At 52.4% G+C, this 21917-nt stretch overlaps 1 protein-coding gene across 1 annotated transcript; it reads right to left on the bottom strand.

Moving 5' to 3' along the window:
• Positions 1-868: 868 nt before the first annotated feature.
• NKX2-3 (NK2 homeobox 3) lies at positions 869-3717 on the bottom strand. The gene is made up of 2 exons (XM_037497563.1): positions 3176-3717; positions 869-1608 (listed from the first exon to the last, which is right to left on the bottom strand). Exons 1-2 carry the CDS (start codon positions 3534-3536, stop codon positions 869-871), a joined length of 1101 nt encoding a protein of 366 aa, XP_037353460.1. The 5' UTR covers positions 3537-3717.
• Positions 3718-21917: the final 18200 nt, after the last annotated feature.

A 21917-nucleotide genomic window follows, 5' to 3' on the forward strand; every position in this document is an offset into this window, starting at 1 on the left:
ACTTGGGGGGACCTAAACAGAGTCTGCAGGCGGCCAATGGTTTGGAAATATTGCACCTTGTTTATTGACTCCTGTGGTGTATGACAGCGGGTGTGTACACGGCGTGTGGATATAGTTATATATATTATTTGTGCTGAATACAGAATATGAAACAGAAAGGAAACCCGGTAGCACCTCCGGTGGGCCACCAGGTCCCGGATTTGTTCAGTCCCCCCACCCCACAACTTTTGTTCTTGCTCCGCTGGTTTTCTCGCAGAGAAAAAGGGCACCGCGCCCCCTGACAACCCGGCGCCCCCGGCCAAGGTGTCTGCTGCAGAGAGCAGGCGGTTGGGAAAAGAAAAACCCACAGTGGTGTCGTGCTCCGGGCCCGCGAAGGGGGCAGGGGGTGGGTAGGGTCTAGCGATTTCTCAAGCCACAACCCCCATTTTTTTCTCCTTCATGGTTTTTCTTTCTTTCTTTCTTTCTTTTAATTTTTGTCCTTGGGTGCTCTGCCAACGCTTCGCGGAGGCCGCAGTAGAGAAGCCGCGTCACTCTGGGAAACGAAACAGCAGCCAGAGTTCCAGCGTCTCGCACGTCCCCCGGGGCCAGGGTCGGGGCCACAGTCCTCCCCAGCGCCGAGCAGGCATTTCCCTGTCTCAGAGACAGTCTCCGCAGCTGGACCCCGGCCTCCTCCTCAACCCAGAGCTGTGCTCGAGAGCCCCAGAGCTCCTCGCTCGAGCTGTGCTCCGGGACGCTGGGGATCAGGACCTGGGTTCTTTATTTTTTTTAACGAGGGGACTTGGCTCTTGGATCCAGCCTTTCTCGAGCATCCACCAGTCCCGCGGCGCCGGGCTGCAGCGGGGCGCCAGCCGCAGGACCCGCCCCGTCCCTACCAGGCCCGAATGCCCTGCAAGGTGCCCTGCGCGCACGCGGCCCCGGCCGAGGCACCCTGGTGCAACGGCTGCGCCCCGCCACCCCCGCCGAAGCCGCCCAGGTTGCTCACGTTCATAAAGGGGCCACCTCCGGCCGCGCTGCAGGCCGGCTGCATGGCTGCTGCCGCCGCCGAGGCCCCGCTGCTGCCGCCGCCGGCGCTGGCCGCCGGGTACGCGCAGCCGTAGCTGCCGCTGTAGGCCGCGGCGGCTGCAGCAGCGGCGGCCGCAGCCGCGGCGGCCGCGGCCGAGTTCCCGTAGCCGTAGGCCGGGAAGCTGTTGTAGGAGTAGGCGCCCGCGCCCACGCTGTAGGGCGCCCCGTAGGGCTGCGCGCCCGGCGCGACGCACGGCTTGCCGTCCCGCACCAGCACCGGCACGGCCACGCGGCGCGGCGGGGGCGGGGGCGCGTGTGCGCCCAGCTCCAGGGACTTGTCCTGCCGCTGTCTCTTGCACTTGTACCTGCGATTCTGGAACCAGATCTTCACCTGCGTGGACGTGAGCTTCAGGCTGCTGGCGAGGTGCTCGCGCTCGGGCGCCGACAGGTACCGCTGCTGCTTGAACCTGCGCTCCAGCTCGAAGACCTGGGCTTGGGAGAAGAGGACCCGGGGCTTCCGGCGACTGCGCGGCTTCGGCTTCTCGCTCTCCTCGGCCGCCTTACAGTCTCCCGCCACCTCCAGAGGCTTCTTCAGCTGACAGCTTTCTGCGGAAGAAGCAAAACAACAGCGTCCCGTCACTGTTCCCGGCCTCAACGCGCCTCTGGCCCCGAAGAACCTTGGCCTCGGTCGGTGACTGCGGGGAGCGGTGGCTGCGGTAGTAAACGCCTGGGCATTTTGGAAACTTCAACGTGGTTCCTGGAGCCATGGGACCCTGCGACACCCCAAGTACCCTGAGGTCGCCCGCGGCGGGCAGGGGCGCGGTCCATGGGGAGGGGTAGTTAGTGCGCTTTATTTACAACTTGAGCATCTGCGAGAGTGGAGATTACCCTGCATTAAACGCGCGGCTCGGCTTGGCGTGTAATGACTATTTTCAGGATGAAAGTTTGCAGCTACAAAGTAACTACAGTATTTGCAAGCTCGTTTGCCTTCCACTCGGCCACTGATGGCTGAAGGTGTGAAGCGTGTGGGTATTTGGGGACCGGTATGCCTGGTGGGTTGCGCAAAAAATCTTTCTGTTCGGAAACGGCTGAATGTAACTGTATTGCTTAGGGACTATTTTTTGCTTTTAAAAGACTGCACACCCACAGCTAAATGTCAGTGTGATGATGATGACTGTGTTACCTTAGAAAGAAAAAGAAATCTGATGGACTGACTGACAAATTTGGACAGTTTCAGGTCGATGTTAGGCCCCGGGGAGCTGTCAGAGATCAGGCCTTGACTTCCACTACATCGAACCACCTCTAGGAGAAAAATTCTTTGCCTTTGTCCCCTCAGAAACAAACACTTCCCCTGGAGCCTTATTCAGTTATCTGATTTCCCTTCTCAATTCACTTCCCGTTGGATGTGAGTGGCGAGGACATCGGACCTAAGTTCGGCGCATTTTTCACTTGGCCTTCAGCCTCACGCCTGGGACACAAAGCAAAACGTTACGATTTTTGTTAAAGGCTGGCGCCTCGGGGGTGTGAGTACCGCGCTCGCAGGGAACGGGCTGTGTCCCTCGCACTTTACGACAACCCCCTCCCACTCTGACGGCCACCAAAGTGCGAGGAAGCTGAGCTCCAAGCAAAGAAGTGAGGAAACCGCCCAGCTGGTCTCTACCAAAGTTCCTGAGCCCTGCGGACGCCGGCGACAACCAGCTTGCGGACAACCAGCTTGCACCTTTTTTTTTTTTTTCCCCCTCAGAGAAGAGGGGATGGCCGCCCTGGTCTCAGAGAAGTCATGCTAGGAAGAAAGTGGAAAAGGTTCCGGCTCCTGTCCCTCTAGCTCTTGGGAAGAGCAAAAAAATACTGCGAGTTGTAGGGATCCAGCAGCTAAGCCCCTGTGCCTGATCACCAGCAGCAGCAATAACTATTTCCCCTTCCCTCGGAGGCTGCAGCGTCTCCCCCGTTCGGGGGGAGTAGTTGTCAGGGGTCACCTCGTCCTGCTCCCTCCACCCCGGCTCCCTGGCAGGCACCTGCGCTTGGCGGAGCTGTTGTTGACCAGGACGGAAGCAGGACCCCAGCCACAGGTTAAAGGGGCGACAGCCCGCCGGCAAAGTTTGAGGGCTGTTTTGCGGGCGCTCCGCCATTTCTCCAGGTGTAGGGGTGCGTTTCCTCTCCCCCCGCTACTCACTTTGGCTCCGGTCCCTCACGACCTCGGGGTCCTCCTCATGTTCCTTGGGCCCACTGCAGGAGTCTCGCAGGACCGTGTTAACATAGCTCTGGGGACAGAGTCCCGAGTCCCCGTGGTCATCGGCTGCAGCTAGTGAGTCCAAATAGGACAATTTCTCTCCCTGTTCCTCCTCTTCCTCCTCCCCTCGGTCAGAAAATTGCGTGCCCTCGGCGGCGGCCAGCATGCAGGGCGCCGCGTGGAAGTGGTGCTCCAAGTCCGCCTGCAAGTGCGCGCCGTGGAAGTGCTGTTGCTGCTGCTGCTCCAGATTCAAAATGTCTTTGACTGAGAAAGGGGTGGAGGTGACCGGGCTTGGTAACATCATCAGGGCCACTTAATTGTCCAGTCCAAATACTCAATAAATCCCGGCGGGGGCGGGAGGCAGCGCCTGGCCTCCAGCTCTCCTTCTGGACTCCGCCGCTGCAGCCGCCGAGGGCTTTGACAGACGCGGTCCCGCTCCAGTCTAAATCGCCTCCATTGGCCCGGACCCGGGGGTCTGGGTTTTGTTACAGCCACTGCAGGGACTGGGGCCGGGGCCGCGGAGCCTGTGTCCGCGGGTCGTGCGTCACGCCGGGGGCGGGGCTCCCGCCCGGCCTCCTTCCCTATTGGCTCTGGCTCCCGCGGGCCACGCCCCCCGCATCCTCCGAGCGGGTGCAGCGGCGCGGCCAGAAATAGCCCAGGACGAGGACCGCGGGGCCACGGCCAAGGCGCCGTGGACGAGGCTGCCGTGCCCCGCGCGCCCGGACCACCGAGGACCCCTCCGCTGGCCGCCCCGGCCCGGCCTGAGCCAGCCCTGGGAGGCTTCCTGTCTGCGAGCCAATGGCCGGGAAGGAGAGCCCAGGAGAGCGGTTTTTCCAGCTGTTGCGGGGGCAGGAAAACTTCCTGGCTTGTAAATACCGGGCGCTGGATCCTCCAGGAGTTGGAATGTTTTACATAGGCTCGGTCGGGCGACGTGTCCGTTTCGCCCTGTTGATTTTGCTCAAGCTGTTCCCTCCACTCGAAACGTGTTCCCCACCTCTCTCCATGCAGGCGAAAGCTTTCTTCAAGGCTCTGCTCAAATACCTCCACCTCCAAGGAAGCACTCCCTTGACCGCCCAGCCGGAAGGCATCTCTCCCGAGCCTGAAATTGCAGCGCGTGTTAGTGAAAGGACATTCGAGTCCCTATCATTTCCCAGCTAGTTCTACAGCTATACTGACTGCCTGGCCTCTCCAGGTAGACTCCTCGCCACTCTATACTAGGGCAGGATCCCGGTTGCTTTTGCCCCTGTAGCCTAGAAGCAGCTGCACTAAGCAGGTATGTGAGAGACAGGCCGGTGAGGTTATAAATGAGCTTTGTGGTCTGACAGCTCTTGGTTCCAATCGTGGCCTGGTTAATATGTGGCCATGGGCTTTTGTAAGCCTCAGTTTCTTTGTCTACAAAAGGGAGACAGTAATACCTTCTTCAGGTTGTTGCCAGGGATAAATGAGGCAAAACATGCTAGGAGCTTAGGGCAGGGCCCTGCACATGTGACATGCTCCATACATATCACCCACTGCTATTCTGCATCAGAGGTCAAGCAGTGTTTGTTGACTGCATCGGTGATGACGGGGCTGGAGTGTTGCACACATTGGGTGTTTTCGTACAGTTTTGGGAGCAGGATTTGTCCTAACAACGGAGGTGACTCAGTCATGGAGGTTTTTTTCCGCCTATTGAAATGGGGCACCTGGGTCCAGGCCTTGACTTCCCCCAACATCTTTCTAATTTCTCCAACCCACCCTCCTGAGTTCCTGCATGCGTTCCCCGAGAATCCATGGGGTCTTTTATATTCCAGAAACTCCGTACGGGTGGGGGGGTCATGTTCCCCAGACACAACATGCCTCACGCCACCACCATCCCTAGTCTATTGAGGGGCAACAGGTGTAACCGGGAAACCAGCAGAAGACCTGTTTGTGGCACCGACCTTCAAAACACTAGTTCCGACCAAACAACGGTGCCCATCACCTGGTGCTAACTTCCCGAAATATTTTTGTGCGGCCAAGATGGTGGAACTGGGGAGACCCGCTCCAGATGGGAGGGGAGAGTGGAAGGTACCGTGACTGTGGACACCGCCCCCGGGTGGTGGCAGACACGCGGGAGTGGAGAGCTGCGGTGCTGGCACGCGCAACAGTGGGAGAAATGGGTGCTTAATGCCGTGAAGAGAGAGAGGAAAAAAAGTGGCCGGGAGGGGGAGAGGCGGGGCTGTTCAGGAGGGAGCGGAAATGGTGCGGGGAGACTGCCCAGGGGGCCGCCCGGGGAGCGAAGATGCGGCGCAGGCCACGTGCGCCCGCGAGTACTTAGGGTGGTGGTGGCCGCCCGCAAGCGGTAGGGGAGAACCACTGTGGGCAGGATCTTGAGTCGGGGCGACCATCCTTCAGTCTCTGGGGAGTCTGGGGCATTTCTGCTTTGAATCCTGAGATTACCGACGCCCCAGGCGGGGCCCATGTCTTCAAACCAGGCCACCACACTGCAGAGAGAAGAATGCGCCTGGTTTTGCGGCGGATCCGGAGAGCTTGGCCACAAAGATCCAGAAAGAGGTGGGGGTGAGTGTTCCGCACTGCGGGGTAGGGGTCCTGGAATGTGTGCGTCGCGGTGGCAAGGCATAAAAGAAGGAAACTGTGCCCCCAGACCCTCCTCCCCACCCCCAAGGCAAGATCTTCAGGAGGAATAAATATTTCTGGCCCCCAATTTTTCCGTGATTTTCAGATTCAGAAAAAAAGACAACAGTTACAGAAACTACCTCTCTCCCGAGCTTCCAAGAGGAGCCTGCGTTTCTTGCTTCTCCGCGGCGCTGAGCTCCTAGGCCTTCCCTAAGCCCATCCCCAAAATCTCCCATTTTAGAACCAGTGGTCTGGGCTCCCGGAACACCGGGACACGCCCACTCACCCGCTGCTGCCCCGGGAGTCCACCTGGTCGCCCTCTCTCAGAGCCCTCAGAGAAGGCGCACTCGGTGTGACCTACCCCCAGCCCGCTGCCACTACCACCCCTCCTGGTATTTTTGAGCCAGGCCTAAGCGGTTCTCTCCGGTTGCCCTTGACAAGGTTGCTCCGGGGTAGGCCGGCCCAAAACGCAGCTCAGGCCCGCGAGCAAAAGACCGGTGAGGACGCCGAGCTAGGAGAGCCCAGGTGAAGGGGTCCAGCGGGTGTTTCTGTGCCTTGTCCCTCTTTGCTCCTCACATTACCAATCGTGCGCAAGGCTGATCTAGCGCGGGAGATTTACTACCTGCAATCTAGAGCTGATTTTAGTCTCATGCCTGGCCTGGAGGCTCGGGTCCTCTCCAGCTGTCCTTTCTTGGTTGTTCAAGGTCCCTTTGGTCTGTCTGGTTCCCCACCCTTCCCCCCAAACCCCCACCCCCTCACCCCGCCCCGAAGAGGTTCTTCCCAGCAAGGATCCCAGCTAGATCAATCCCATCTGGGCAACCTGCCCTGGGCGCACCCGCAAACTTCCACCCCAACCACCCTGAGCTTGTTCGAGCTGTCGGGGAGGGAAACGCTAGCGCGGTAGTTCCACCACAGCATCGGTCGATTCTTGGAAGTCACTTATCTGAACGTAAATCTGCTTCCAACGTGTATCCAGTTACTATCGCGTTCTGGGACATTTAGATTCTCTTGTCTGAGAAGAGGATCTTTGAAATCCTCGAGCTGTGCTCAACTAATAATAGGTTTTCGTTCCAGGCAGTTTAGCTAATTACTGTCAGATAAAGTAAATATCATTGCATCCATGGAAGCGTTTCGTTTTATTTTAATCGAGTGTACCTGCCTCCTTAGCTTTTGCCACATTATATATTTATGTAACCCCTCCTCCTCCTCCCACGTATGAGTAAATATCACAGTAAAATAAATGGTGGCGTATTTTGTGAGGGAGAAGGGTTATGTAGATGCATAAATGATAAATAAAGTTATACTTTTTCTGGAGAAAAGCCATGTGCTATTCACTATAATAAATACATTATCCAATAAAAATGTGACGATTCTTTAAAAATTGCAAATTGTCACCATAATTTAGCATTGTCTGCACAAAACCGCTTAATACACATGTAAATATAGGCAGATAAGCCATCATTTTAGTTATATATGCCATTGTTTATGATGTTACCTCTCAACTATTCAAATAGCCATTTAATTATGTAACCAAGGCCACAAAGAAGTTGAAAGTTGTCTGTGGCTTTCTAATCTAGATATAACACCACAATCAAAACTGATTTTCTATTAAAGTTTGAAAAACCATCCTGGGATGAAATCACACACCAAAACGATAGAACATTTCAGGTGAATTTTTTTTCCATTTTTTACTGCTCTCCTATAAATTACATCTTCAGTGATATCTTACACCCCCCCCCCAAAAAAAAAAGTGGGGGAAGAAAAATTTTTTCAGCAGCAGCACTAAATAGGTTTTGTTATTTTGCTGTTGGTAATGGTGGTGATGTATATGTATTTTGGTTTGGTTTTTTGGCTGAGGGATGTTAGAAAACTATGTAAAATATTTTAGCAATCTAGAGGTAGTAGCGTTTTGTGGAAAGGGTGACTAAACTTTACACTTTTAAAGAAATGTTAACTAGGTGGGTCAGTCCCAGAAAACATTAAATTGAGAGGAATTTTTCATGAGTTTTTTTTGTTGTTTTATAAGAAAGATTTTGAAAGATTGTTTTAAGCTTTTCACTTTGCATATGTTTGTATAAATGCCAGATTTTGTTTGGAACAGAGTTTTCTAAAAAACCCTCCGCTTCCCTTCCCTGGGAGAAAATCAGCCCCAGTTCCGCTATGGATAGAGTTCTTTGTCAATTACAGGCCCTTGCTGAGGAAATGACTTTCGATTTCTCAGGGAGAGGACCTTCTAGTCTTATCTTTGCGTATCTGCTCCCTCCAAAAATTTTAGATAACAATGTAAATACATCTTTCATCACCAAAACCACCTCTATTCTGCCAACAAAACAGACAAGCCAGAAAGTCTAATTGTACCTTTGTCGAATGAAAATGAAATACTTTTCAAACAAAAGCTTAAATGAAGGGCACCTGTATACATACACGCTCGCTACTTGTGTGTGCTATTTGGGAGTGCAGTAAGCAATTTTAACTTGGGGATTAAATTGGAATTCTGAACGCATTCCTCAACTTTTTTTTTTTTAGTGTGAATTCAGCTTTCTGTAGTGAAATTTCAATGCCTATAGAACTTTTAAACTATAATGTGACTTCAAGAAGAACAGCTGCCATTTTTGCAAATCAGTTCGCTTAAAACTGAGCTCCTGCCTGCTCGGTGCGGATTCCTGGGCTGTGAGGGTGGGGGTGGAAGAAAGTGATTAACTTGTTCCAAGAAGCAGAAATTCTTCGTGACTCCACCAAGCACGATCTTCTCAACCCTGACTGCTCTACGGTAAGCTGTGGGACTTCGGAAGCCTCGGACGGAGAAATCTTTTCCCAACTCTGCCCGGGCGTCATGTTGGAGCGAGTAACTTCAACCCGTTTGAAAACAAAAAAGATCTTTCTCACTTGGAAAGAAATGTTTGACTGGGACTTGTCGCTTGAGTAACGCCCTATTTCCCCTCCCTGGTCCTGTCGAGAGGTCCCGGTCTTTGGTGGGCGTCGGGAAGGCGATTCCCAAGCTTTGAAACCACTTCGCTTCCCCGGTGGCCTATGGGGTTTGCGGGCCTAGCTGCCCACGCGCCCCCTGAAGCTCCCGGGGCACCCAACAGCTACTGCCCTGGCAACAGTCCCAGGTTGCCTGGTCTTGCGGGGATATTGGGGGGACAGAGGGGCCCTTGGGTGGCTGGCCTTGCAGAACTCGCCAGGGACCCGGCCGGTAAGGACCCGAGGGCTCGGCGCACGGAGCGCACAGCCGCGGGGACTGGATGGCGAGGCTCACCAAAGAAGCCAGATCCAGCATCTGCATTCGCGGCATCTGCATTTCGCGGTAGCTCAGCAGAGAAGTCAGGCTGGAGGTCGCACATTCGGCGGGTCGAGGCTGCGAACCTTGAGAGCTGCCAGACCTCACTTTGCCCAGCCTGCGTGGGCGCCGCATCCCGAAGCCCGCGCACTTTGTTGGGGCCGGGAGTGTGGGGGCTGGAAGCGCACTGCTTGGGGCCAGGAGCGCGCGTCTCTGTCCAGTGGCCGCCGCAGCGAGGAGACCTGACTGCCGGGTCTCGTACCTGCTCGCTCGTTTACAAACCCGCTCGACTTCCCGCGCTCCAAACCCAAGAGAACGTCCTTACCTCTCGTGGCGCCATCCACCCTGCAACCCCGGAGAGCCTCCAAGTGCTGCACTCCAGAACCTCCGTGGCCGTCCTCATATTTTCATCTTCTCTCCACCCCACCCCCCAGGAGCCGGCCCAGGCTCCTTTTCGGCCCCTTCTTTCCCAGGGCCCATTTCTAACTCCTCCACCCCTGCCTTCCCCAGTCCCCCCTTTGCCCATTACCCTCCCCCCACTGCCTTCCCCCTTCCCATCCTCCAGGTCCCCCAGGCCTGCTATCCCAGGTGGTCTCGGGCCTAGTCACCTGCTTCATTCTTTCTTAACTCCTTCCTCCCCCACCCCATCTTCATTCCCTTTCTCCTTCCTTTCTCGCTCCTCCCTTCCAATTCTCTTCAACTTCTTGTCCCAGGACCCTGTAGGTACTTGATTGGGAGGGAAGAGGGAAACAGGCTGCCACAGGGTGGGTGCAGACTCGTTGAGCAGGGCCCCCCTGCTGAGTCCCATTCCCTGGTTCTCATGCCACCGCCCCTGTGCTTTCTGTTTCTGGAGCTGCTCACGAAAATACCTAAGCATCCTTGGGCATGTGACAGGGCTGCTTCTTGGCACCCAGCTCCAGCCTGTAAGAACATCTCCTGCCTCCCAACTCCCCACCCCCCCAGGAGCCTCCCCAGTAGATCTAGACCCATCTGTGGAGCTCCAGGTGATGGGCTTGGCCACCCTTCTCTTGGAAATCCCCCCTTCAGGCAGATCCTGTGGAGCCTCCATTTCCTTCTATTGTGGCAGTCCAGAGAGGATCATGGAGGAGCTGAAGGCAGCCAGCAGGCCTGGGCTCTAGGTATCCCTAGAGAGTTTGGGGGTGGGGGCCTCCCAGACTTGGTGGTTGCCTACACACAGGGCAGAGCAGTCTGAACTGACTGTCCTGTCCTTTTTTTTTTTTTTTTTTTTTTTCTTTTCTGCCAGCCCCACTTTGATTAGGGGACTATTTAACCTTGGCGATCACCTCACCCAGAGGTATTTCAGGGACTGCCTTAAAATGCAGGGGCCAAATCTGGGAAAGGAGAGTGGGGAATCCCAGCTCACATCAGCCACCAGTACTAAGGACAGAGCATTCAGTAGCTGTTTCTGAGCTGCTGGATATGGGGCCAGTGCAACTATTGGGTCACTGGTCCCCAGAGAGGCGACAAGACCTGAGACCTTCTCCCCTGTGAGTCTGGCTCCACCCTCCACTCTTACCTCCCATCTGAGGCTGATGGCAGTTGCCTAGCTCCGATAAATACGGGTTTCCAGCAGACAGCCTCAGACCTGATACATATATTTCTGTGGACTTATCTTTCTCCTCCAACGATAATGAAGATGCTTCCCTGTGTGAACACATCAGTGTGTGCAGGCCTGAGGGAGGAGGCACTCAGGATACCCCATAGATTAGACTCCACATTAGGGCTCTGATCTTTCGGAGAGTGTGGTCATAACAGGAGGCCCAGGCCAGCATTCATTCTTTTTTTAAAAAAGATTTATTTTTATTTATGCATACAAGAACGGGATGTAACCAGAGGGTGGGGGTGGAGAAGATTCACCAGAGACAGAGTGGGGAGCAGAACAGGCAGATATACTTAAATACACAACTGAGGGGAGCAGCGGGCCTGACAGGGGAAGTCTGCCACACCTTGTGGGTTAGTGCCCTGGCAGGGATGGAACTCGTGTAGCAGTGGCTGGGGATAGCATTGAGATGTTAACCCCTGCGCCACCAGGGAGCCGAGCACTCATTCTTAATCTCCTTCCCTCCTCTTTTCTCACAATAATGTGATTACTCATAGTGACATGAGATTTGGAGAAAAATGTTTATATGATCCAGGATGAAAACTGGCTTCCATGACGATCAGAAGCACTATTTCTATATGGGCAATTTATGGGATCATTACAATTAGTCTTGTACGAAGTGGTCCCCTAAGGACCTGTCTAAGCTGCAGTCAGAGAGGGAATAGATTTTATTACCAGAGTTATAATGACTGTGTGTGTCCTTGAAAGTAATAAAACCACATTGAACTTATTCTCCAATTTAGACTTTTAAAAACTCCACATGTTCCCTCCCTCATTAGTGTAGAAGAGCTGGTGGTGTGTGTGTGTGTATGTGTGTGTGCGCACACGCATTGTCGTGCATAGTGTGCCCACACTGAATGAGCAAGGATGCAGCACATGTGAATGTTTGACACTTGTCACGAGTCAGCCAGGACGGGTGCAAGCATGGGTAAGAGCTGGCACCTAGGGCACCCTTCTCCACGGGAGTGGGCACAGCGTGAAGAGGCTGGGTTTGGGGTGGGGCCTGGCAAAGACAACTTTCTCTAAATTACAGTCACACCTCATGCCTCTGTCTTGGGCCCAAGCATTGACTCAGAGTCCACCGCTGAGGGTTGGAATCCATCCTCATCCTTTGCAGTCTTGTAACCCCGAGCCAGTTCAATTGCACTAAGCAGAGGTTTTCTTACCCATAAACGGAGCTACTAATGATTTGGACTTCACAGGCCTGCAGTCAGTATTAAAGAAATGAAGGAGGGCCTCCCCGGTGGCGCAGAGGTTGAGCGCTGGGTTGCGAAGCTGGCTGCAGCCTCCTCAGTGCAGGTTCGATCCCCGGCTGCTCCCTGGCCACCAGAGGAGGGTCCCCCATGGCGCGCAGACCTCTCCTGCCGCCCGCTGCTCCCCTCAGCAGTGTACTTCGGTCCTTCTGCCTGCTCTGTTCCCCGCTCTGGCTCTGGTGAATTCTCTCACCCTCCCGTGCTTCTGACTGTACCCAGTGCATGTATAAACAAAGCAAACAAACAAACAAATAAAAAAACATGCCTCTATTAAAAAAAAAAAAAAAGAAATGAAGGAAGGAACACAGCCCTTAGCCCAGGAGCCTGTAGTAAAGTTCTTGCACTGGTGGCTGGGGTGGGAGTTCAGGGCAGTCATTAAGCACAGAGGGAAACTCTAAACCGCCCTCCGCAGAGCACAGTTCAGGGAGCTGGATTCCCAAGTGCCTCTTCCCCCCCTCATGCTTATTGAATGATCAGGGTGTGGGGGGGGGCACATTGTCTCTAAACAAGGAGAATTGTTCTCAATCACTGGAGCTGTAGAAACTACTAGAGAACGCACCAACAGCTTCTCTGCAATTCCCGTGCTCCCAACTCCCCACCCTGTAGCCGCAGCAGCCGGAGCTTCCCGCTCCCACAAATGCATCATTTTTAGCTGCAGTAAACAAATCCCCGAAGTCTCATGTCATTGTTATCGTGTTTAGATAAAGATCTGGCCAATTAGTGTCCGTGCTGGAATGTAAATAAATCAGCTGTCTCCGGACCTACCCTGTTGGTGGGCGTCCTTCTGCCACCCCACCCGGCCTCTGGGAGAAACGCCCAGCACCCCCCTTTCCTTTATTTTCTGCTGGGGGGGCGAGAGAACGTCTGGCCCCTGAATTCTCATGGTTCTTAATCTTTTCGCTCTGTCTCTGATTGGCTGTGTGACTTCAAGCAAGTCACTTACCCTCTCTGAGACCATTTCCTTTTCCATCAAGAGAAGATAATGATGCCTGCCTCTTGGGTTTGGGAGTGGGCGACCAGGATAATAGAAACAACACCCCTGATAACAACAGCAGCAAGACTCCCACCAGCCAAGGTAACACAGATCATATTAGCTACTGTGTGCGGCTTTCCTGCAAGCCTTTCCTACACAGGATGGCTCAGAGATCATGAGCCCCTCCTCTTCCCAACTCCCACATAAACAGACCACGGACAAGGGACCTCTGTAGGCTGGAAGAATGAACTGATTTATAGGTATGGGGATCGGAGCAGTGCCAGGCTTGTTGTAAATCCTAAGTGTCCACATTTGTTAGAGTTTCTTCTTATAACAGCTCTAGTCTCTGACTGTACTAAAGTAATCACCTTAGAGGAGGAAGCTGTAGTTCAGAGAGGTGAGGTAACTTTCCCCAGGTTGTCACTGTCCTTGCCTTCCGCATTCAGTGCCCTCTCTGACTCCACTCCCCTCCACCTGGCTGAGTGCTATGAGGTACTGCCTGCTCTGCAGTATCAAATGCTTATCAAATGTCCACTTGGTATTCTTACTGCACAGCCCCCTCTCTCCCCAGGTCTTCTGGCAGGGCCCAGACCTGGAGAATCAAGCATCCAGGTGACAGGATTGACTGGAAGCTGCCTTGTGATAAACAGACTTGGGGGATTGAGCCCCCCACTTTTGCTTCAGAGATCTCCCCGCTCCCCCCTTGGAAGCTGCTTTCTCTTCTCTCTCCCTCCCCCTCCATCTCCATTCTTTTTTACTTTCTCTTCAAAAAGAAGAGGGGCCTTCAGTCTCTTGCCTTCTGGGACACCTGACATACAGTTAATATTAATCATGACAATGAGCATCCCACTGGGAATAAACCAGTGCACATGGGTAGTCTCTTCTCCAACCTTACAACATCCATAAGTGGCAGATTTTATTGTTTCTACCCCCCTCCATCCCATTTTCAAGCTATGGATATTGAGGTCTACAGAAATGAAATGACTTGCCCAAGGCCATGGAGCAAGATACAAGACTTCCAGGCCCATCTGCTAGATGCAGCAGCTTCTGGCCTGGTTGGTCTGGAGACATTGTCCTAACCAGCTGGATTCCAGAAAGGACTCCAAGGTCACCCCTTTACCCATGGCCCCCCTGAGTTGACCAGCTTATCCCGGAGGCCTGCATTGGGAGCATTTCATCCCTGGCCTCAACTCCAGAGCAACCCACCCTTGCTATGGGGAAGCATAGCAAACCCCCACTCCTGCTTAACTGGGAACTGGCCACAGGGCTTTTAAGGTGGCTCCCCTCCCACTTTGTCCTGGACCTGCGGGAGGTTGGTCTGTCCCCACCCTCCACCCAGTAGGAACTTCCCTCTGGAAACCAAATTGGGGCAGCCTGGCAGGTACAGGACGCCCTGGAGCTGGGCTCAGACCTCAGAAAAAATGCCACCTTGGAATCTGAGGGCATGTCCGGTGCTGGAGGTGCAGGAAGGGCTTCCCTGAGGCGGCTATGTGTTCAAATCCTGTCTCCAAGCAAAATCCTTAATTCTCTGCGCCCTGCATTTCTGATCTGTAGAACTGGGAATACAAAAAGTACCTGCCTCATAGGTGACTCTGAAGATTAAAGGAGATTACCACCGTGAAGCACTTAGTGCAGCTCCTGACACAATAAACGCTGGATAAATGTTAGTTTATTTTTATTAACTTTGGGACAAGCGAAAGCCAACTTCTCCCGTTTCTGAGAGCGAGCTCCGTGTCCCTGGGCGCACCGAGGGTGCAGATGGGGCCCGGGTGGCCCTAAAGGGCCACGGTTGAACACTTAGGGCATGAGAGCGTTTGGAGAAGGGCCCAGTAAACCCGGATTCCTCGGTGTCTGGAGCGGGCTGGGGCGGTTACGTTAACTGGGGCTCCCGCCTGGCCGCGTCCAGGGCTTGTGCGTCTGTCCCGAGCCGAGTGCCCGAGTGCGTGTGGACGCCCGTGCGTGCGTGTCAGGCGCTCAGTCCCCTTTGACGCGACTGCGGGGACCTCACCTGCACTGAATTTAGATTTTGGCCGGGACAAGAAACTTGGGTTTACCTGACGGATGCGTGGTGTCCACGCTGTGTACACAAACCCCAGCGAGGCTGGAGTCCCGGGAGCGCGGCCTCTTGCTCGTCGAACAATTTGCGCTATTAATGGTTATTTTATTTATATCGTTAGAATTGTCCCCCCGGGTCTGTTTACACCAATGTCTGGCCATCCCGGCCACAGTGTTTGGATAGGGGATTATACTAATGGATAGCGATCCGGGCGGGGGGAGGAGGCGCGGCTGGAAGCTGGGCTTCGGGCAGCCGCGTGGGGGTGGGTCTGGAGCGCAGGAGGCGCAGACCTCTGCAGGGTTTGACCTCTGACCTTAGGAGGGAAGGAAACGTGTCTGCTGCGATAGGAAGCTTTGGCCTCCGGTGGGGTGGAGGCTGGAGGTGGCTGCTCCCGGGGGCCCCTACCTCTACCTCTCTCAAGGCCATTCCAAACCCGAGGTCGTCCCGCTTGGGTGCGCACAAGTCAACAAGTAAACAAGACCTGGAGCTACCAGGATGGCGGCCGCTTTGATTCCCCCTGTCGGTGGCGGCTAGTTTAGTGCTCCGGCCTCCAAATCCGGATTATGGTTGAGCCCCGGGCGCCTGGCGGCCGGCGAGGTTAGACTGTTTTCAAAAGACGGCCGCCCAACGGGCGCGCAGCATCTCAGATGGGGGACCCCCGCCGCACGCGGCCCAAGGTGTGCACCCTGGAGCAAAACGCGGCCTGCGCACCGACCTTGCACAGTGGAAAGGCTGCCTGCTGGCAAAGTGGCCGGCGCTAGCGCCCAGAGCCAAGGAGGGTTTCTTGGCAGCCTTCGGGCGGAACAGACAAGACCTGGAATTCTAGCTTTGGAGTCAAGCGCCTTAGTCTGGTGCATAAACATGCTTCACATTTAGCTAGCATTTACTTTGTGCCAGACACCATGCCAAGCGTTTTTGCTCACTATAACAATCCTAGGAATTATTACCGCGTTTTACAGAAAAGCAAGCAGAAAAATCGGTAACCTGGACAAGGTCTCACAGCTCACTAAGGGCCAGAGCCAGAACTCTCTCTACCATGCAGTCAGGCTACAGAGCTAGCTTGGTGGTTCTCAACGTTTTGGTGTTCAAACACTGTTTGGAATCCTGATGTAAGCTTTGAACACCCCTTCATGGAAGGATACCCACAGGCACATGCAGCCCTTAGCCAACAATTCCAAGGGCTTCAAGGAGCCGGGTAGTAGGCTCCATGAAACTCTGATTAAAAGCGTTGGCTTTACAGGGCCTCCCTCGAGGCGCAAGGGGTTAAGAGCAACCTATGAAGATATCCGCAGCCACTGCAGCACGGATTTGATCCCCAGCCAGGGAGCTACCCACATGGTGCAGCAGACCTCTCCTGACTCACCGGCTGCTCCCCTCAGCAGTGTATTTCAGTATTTCAGTGTATTTCAGCAGTGTATTCTGCCTGTTCTGTTCCCCACTCTGTCTCTGGTGAATCCTCTCACCCCCCACTCCTCTGGCCTGTACCCCAGTTCTTGTATGCATAAATAAATAAATCTTAAAAAAAAAAACCGTTGGCTTTACAAATCACGTTTCACATTTGACTTAATTTGTTAAATTTGAATGCAGATCTGGAAGGTAGTACTTTTCATATCCATTTTGTAGCAGAAGTTCCTGAAGCTCAGAAAGGTACAGTCACTTGCTTGAGATCACACAGCTGATAGATGTTGAGTTGGGCTCCACCCGTCTTTGCAGTCCAGGGTCTTCGTCCTGTACCACTTTCCAATCTCCCCAGGCCCCTAAACTCTCCATTTCCTTTCCTCTTGCTTCTCTTTCTCTCCCGCGGCGGGAGGGCTTGGCGCTAGCCTTCCGGAGGTCTGGGCTTTTCTCGACGGCTTCTGCGAGGTGCCGGGCTGGCCGGCGCAGCGCCAGGACCCGGCTGCCCTGTGCTCCGTGGGCCGCATTGCCAGGACGCTCGCTCCGGTAAACGGTTTATCTAAAGACAACTTCTGTTTCTCGTTCGCTGTCGGGAGTTACCCTGCAGCCAGCAATGAAAAATGCGCCTTTTCCCGAGACTCCAGCACTGGTGATTTATGTGGGAACCATCCTCGCCCTGGAGGCCTGAGCTGCTCTACCCGACCCAGGGAGTGGTCGGGCGGGGGCCCGGGCCTGGAAGAGAACCTTGTGCCCTCTCCCCCCACCCGCCCGCCCTTTCCAGCACCCGCTTCTAAGGCGTCCCCCTCCATCTCTACCTCCAGGACATTTTACAGCCTCTCCCCCAGGAAGCTGAGCGCTTTATCGCGCTTAAGTAAACACCATTATCCCAGGTCCATTAACACGGAGAGTTTGGCGTTGTAAATAGAGGGGAGCGGGAGAGGAGCAGCCCCCGCGTACTCCCTTGTAAAACGGTGAAGGCTCTTCAAGATTTATGATGGTTGATTGGCCCCCTAACCTTCTAAGAAATCCCGGTCTTGACCAAAGCCAGAAGGTGGGCATTCCCCCCAGCCTAGAAATCCCGCCCTGGGTGTTAGGAAGGCGGGTAGGGAGTCCTCAGGACGCGTCTAGCCTCGTCATTAATTTTCTTTGAGTCACAAGCGCAGGAATGCTGTTCCTTTCCGCTGTGGGTGCACAGATAAACCCTGCAGCCCCCCAGGAGCTCTTAGCTGACAGCAACCAGTGTAGATGGTGCCAGGGGCCAGGATGCTTGTATTCCAGACTCCTTCCTCATTTGTAAACTGGATAGTGCTTTCAGCAGCTACTTAGGAGTCTGTGGAGCACAGGAGACCTACAGTTAGTGGGCACTGCCCAGATAACACCACCCTGTGACCCAGGGCAATCGCTGGACCTGCTTGTGTGGCCCCTTTTCTTTCTCTTTCCAAAAGGAAATGCCCATCTCACTAACTCTTGGGCCATCTCATAGATGAAGTTGAGTGAAGATAAGGGTGCCGGCTCTGGCAGACAGTGGTAGCTCCCCACCTCTCTGAGTTTCTCTTTCTGCTGGGACCTGTTCCAAGAAGTCTCTTCTTGTCTAGAGTGTGGTTTCCTTACCCCTTCAAGCCAATATTTATATCATATGGTGAGGTTTGAACTAGGGACGGTGGATCCATTTGATTGAGAAAACAAAAGCAAGGGTTCTCCAGGCCAGGGAGGCTTCGGGGCTACCCAGTCTGTCCATGCCCTTTGCTGGGTCACTCTCAGGACACAGTGATTGCTCAGAGGCACTCCTGCTTCAGCCCAGAGAACTCAGTCATTCCTGTGAGACTTTCTTCCTGGCTGAAGGGTCGGTTTTTGGGGAGGGATAATAGAGGGGAAAGGAGCGGAAGTGTACCAGAACTTGTGATCCTTTGGCATGGCTATATTTACCTAGATCAGGAAGTTTTTTTTTTTTTTTTAACTTTGTGTTTCTGTGCCAAAGACCCCTTGACAGTCTAATCACCCCTTAGAGCCCCTTTCTGAATAATATTTTAAATACATAAAATAAAATGCACAGATAGATATTGAAATAGTTATTGAAACTTAAAACATACTGTTGTGAAGATATGTGCTTTTTAATCCATTGACAGGTCTAATGACAACTGCAGGTCTAATGACAACTGCAATTTCAATGTAGAAATGAGTGTCAATGGGACTGCAAGTTTCCCTACAGCATAGTGTGTGATAATATTAGTGATCCCTACTGACAACAAAGTCACAGGCACTACTAATACCACTGGTCTTGCTGCCTACATTCAAATATCAAATTGTCATTAGAACTAATAAAACACAAACATGTACTTTTCCCTCTTCAAGTTCATGGGTCCCTGGATTCTAGTGTCAGATAGATCCCTTGGGAATCCATAAACAGCCAGGTAAGGAACCACTGACCTAAGGTCACAAGCTACTTCACTTTATTTCAGAGAGTGGTGTTTGGTTCATCTGCACAGAATCTTCTAGGCGTGTGTACAGGTAGATTCTAGGGCACCTTTTAAGATTTATTCTTTGGGTGGACCCAGAAAGCTGCATTTTGAACTTAATTCTCAGAGCGTTGTTTTCACACAAAAGTGCAAAAATCATTGTCTACACTTCTCTGATGAGCCTCAGCACTTCAGGGGGCTGCTTGGGTGGTGAAAGATCCCCTGGGAGAGCAGGGGGCTGGGGTGGGAAAGCAGGGGGTTGGGCAGAAGCTCTTCTGCAGACACTACTTTGAGGGGTGCCTGTGAATGTGGTGGGCACAGCTGGGGGTGGGCATGGGAGAACACTGGATGGAGCTGGAACCGGACATCCTGATGAAGGATCCAAATGCACGGGAGAGGCTTTGGAAAAACTTCAGAAAATATCCAGTCCCATCCCCACCTTAATCTTGTATATAACTCATGAAAAGAGAAAGTTTGCTGAAAGCCACATTGCTAAGTGGCAGAGGCAAGTGCTGTAGCCCACTATGTTGAAATGCTGAATTCATCTTGGTCCTTGCTGATGACTGGTTCAGGACACAGCACATGGTCGGTGACAACCTATAAACCTTGCCATCAGCTCTCTCTCTACTGCGTTTTTGCTTTCAGGTGCTCCTGGGTTCTGAGATCCTTTACAGTGTCTTCCCACACTGTCCCCTTTGGAGTTTTCACTCACTTACTCGCGCTCTCAATCATTCATTCTTTTTTTTTTTTTTTTTTTTTAAAGAGGCATGTATTTTTATTTATGATTTATTTATTTGTTTGTTTGTTTTGTTTATACATGCACTGGGTACAGTCAGAAGCGCGGGAGGGTGAGAGAATTCACCAGAGCCAGAGCAGGGAGCAGAGCAGGCAGAAGGACCGAAGTACACTGCTGAGGGGAGCAGCGGGCGGCAGGAGAGGTCTGCGCGCCATGTGAGACCCTCCTCCGGTGGCCGGGGAGCAGCCGGGGATCGAACCGGTGCCGCAGAGGCCGCGGGCAGCTTCGCAACCCAGCGCACAACCGCTGCGCCACCGGGGAGGCCCACTCAATCATTCATTCTTTCAATGAATGCCATGGACCAGGCCAGGGCTGGAGCTCTGGCTCTGACACTTGTCCTAGATGCTCTGGAAGATTCTGAAAAGGGTAAAGATGTAAGCTTTGTCCTCAGGGAATTTTCAAATAACTTCTCTCCTCACTACCAATCTTAAGTAACCCTGATAAGCATCAAAGCTCTTTTGACCCAAACCCAATTTGATTGTGTATAATCACTAAAGGTTCAAGAAGTCTTGTTGGAAGGGAGGAAGAACTTGTGGCATATTGATTAGTTGGGGACCTCTCTTTTCTATTTGTAAAAGGGAACAAGTTAGAGCATGAGCTTAAATGAGTACCACTGTAATGTTAAAGTGTTGAACAAAGCAGGGCTTGTTCCAAATGTGAGAAATGTGCTGCAAAATACATCCAACATGACACTTGAAGAGAGTTATGAAATTGCTGGCCCCCGATCAAGTAAGTGATTATAATTAACAGCAGAGGGTAAACATAGAGCTAACTAATAAATTTTTACCTTGCATGAACTTCAGTTCTAGCAATACTACTTGCCCCCCTCAATTCTCATGCATGTCTCCATCAGGGTCTTAGTTCATACTCTCTTCAGCAACAGCTGGGGATTCAGAGTTTAATAAAAATAAGGAGGAATAGAAAGGGAATAGGGTCTAGAGTCAGAAGATTTGGGTTTTAGGTCTGTTTCTCTCACTTGAGAACTTTGTGATTTGGTCAAATAAATGGAATTTCAGTTTCCTTTTTGGCAAAATGAGTATGGCAATACCTATTTTGTAAACGTATCTAAGGAGTGAGATATTGTAGGATAAAAGTGCTTTGTGAAATATAAGTTACTCTACCATGTGAAGGGCTATTAGTGCATGCCTTTGGAACTGATGAGTCTAGATTCCAAGACTGGAACAGACCACTTATTTGTTATTTGTATAAGTTATTTAATTTTCCAAGCTTCAGTTTCCTCATCTGTGAAATGATCTAGATTATACCTATTTCTCCAGATCATTGCTCTAAGATTCATATGACGTCTTTGCGTGTAAGAGACTGTCCCCCACACTGTAAGGCAGCCAACAGTCATTTCTAGGTTGTTGATGCTGGGATGGCAGTGACTCTGTCCTGTTACCTTACATCTTTAAAATATGGCAGAGCTTCTAAATTTTGATTGAATGAATGATTAAGGAAGCTTCCTATGTGTATCACCAGGCACAGCATAACAACATTTACACAAGGCCTTGTTGGCTAAACAGAGTCCTGGGACAATTTCAACCTTAGCTTAATCCTAGGGGTTCAGTTCACTCACTCCTCTCCTTGGTGAAAGGTTGTGGCAAGATTCATAGACTCAGTAGCAGCAAATGGTTGCAAACAGCATCATATGATTTGGAGAAAATATACAAGTTTCTGAATGACCATTCACCTATCAAGCGATCACTTCACACATGTCTATTGAGCTGTCACTATGCACCAACACTGTACCAAGCACTCACTACCTCTCTTAGGAGTCTCCCTCACCCCGCTCCCAGGTTCTAATTATGGGGGATTCAGCAGTAAGGCCAAATTTCTGTGAGCAGTTCCTTTAGCCTGTGCAAAGATGGATACCTGGAGATTCTGTTGCTTTTTTTGTTTTGTTTTGTTTTCTTTTTGAAGTGAGCTGACTTGAGAACCTGGAGGTTGAAACTCAGGGAACATGCTGCAGTGACTGAGCCTGGCAAGTGGTCTCTGCTTGAGTAGTTCAAGGGCACACAGGGGACTGGAAAATCAAGCACAGCAGAGTCACATGTGCTAGTCAGTAAGGAAGAAAAAGGGAGAAAAGGGAGAGGGAGAGGTGAGAGAGGGAGAAGAGGGGTGGGGGAAAGGAAGGGAAGAGGAAGGAATTAGAATTAGTTTTCTATTGCTGCTGCAAATTACCACTAACTTAGTGACTTAAAAAAAATCACATACTTGCACCTCCCTGGTGGTGCAAGGGGTTAAGACACAGCCTATCAAG

The sequence above is a fragment of the Talpa occidentalis genome, unplaced genomic scaffold (genome assembly GCF_014898055.3).
Source record: "Talpa occidentalis isolate TD23 unplaced genomic scaffold, MPIMG_talOcc4v2.1 talOcc4.8, whole genome shotgun sequence".
Classification (NCBI taxonomy): Eukaryota; Metazoa; Chordata; class Mammalia; order Eulipotyphla; family Talpidae; genus Talpa; species Talpa occidentalis.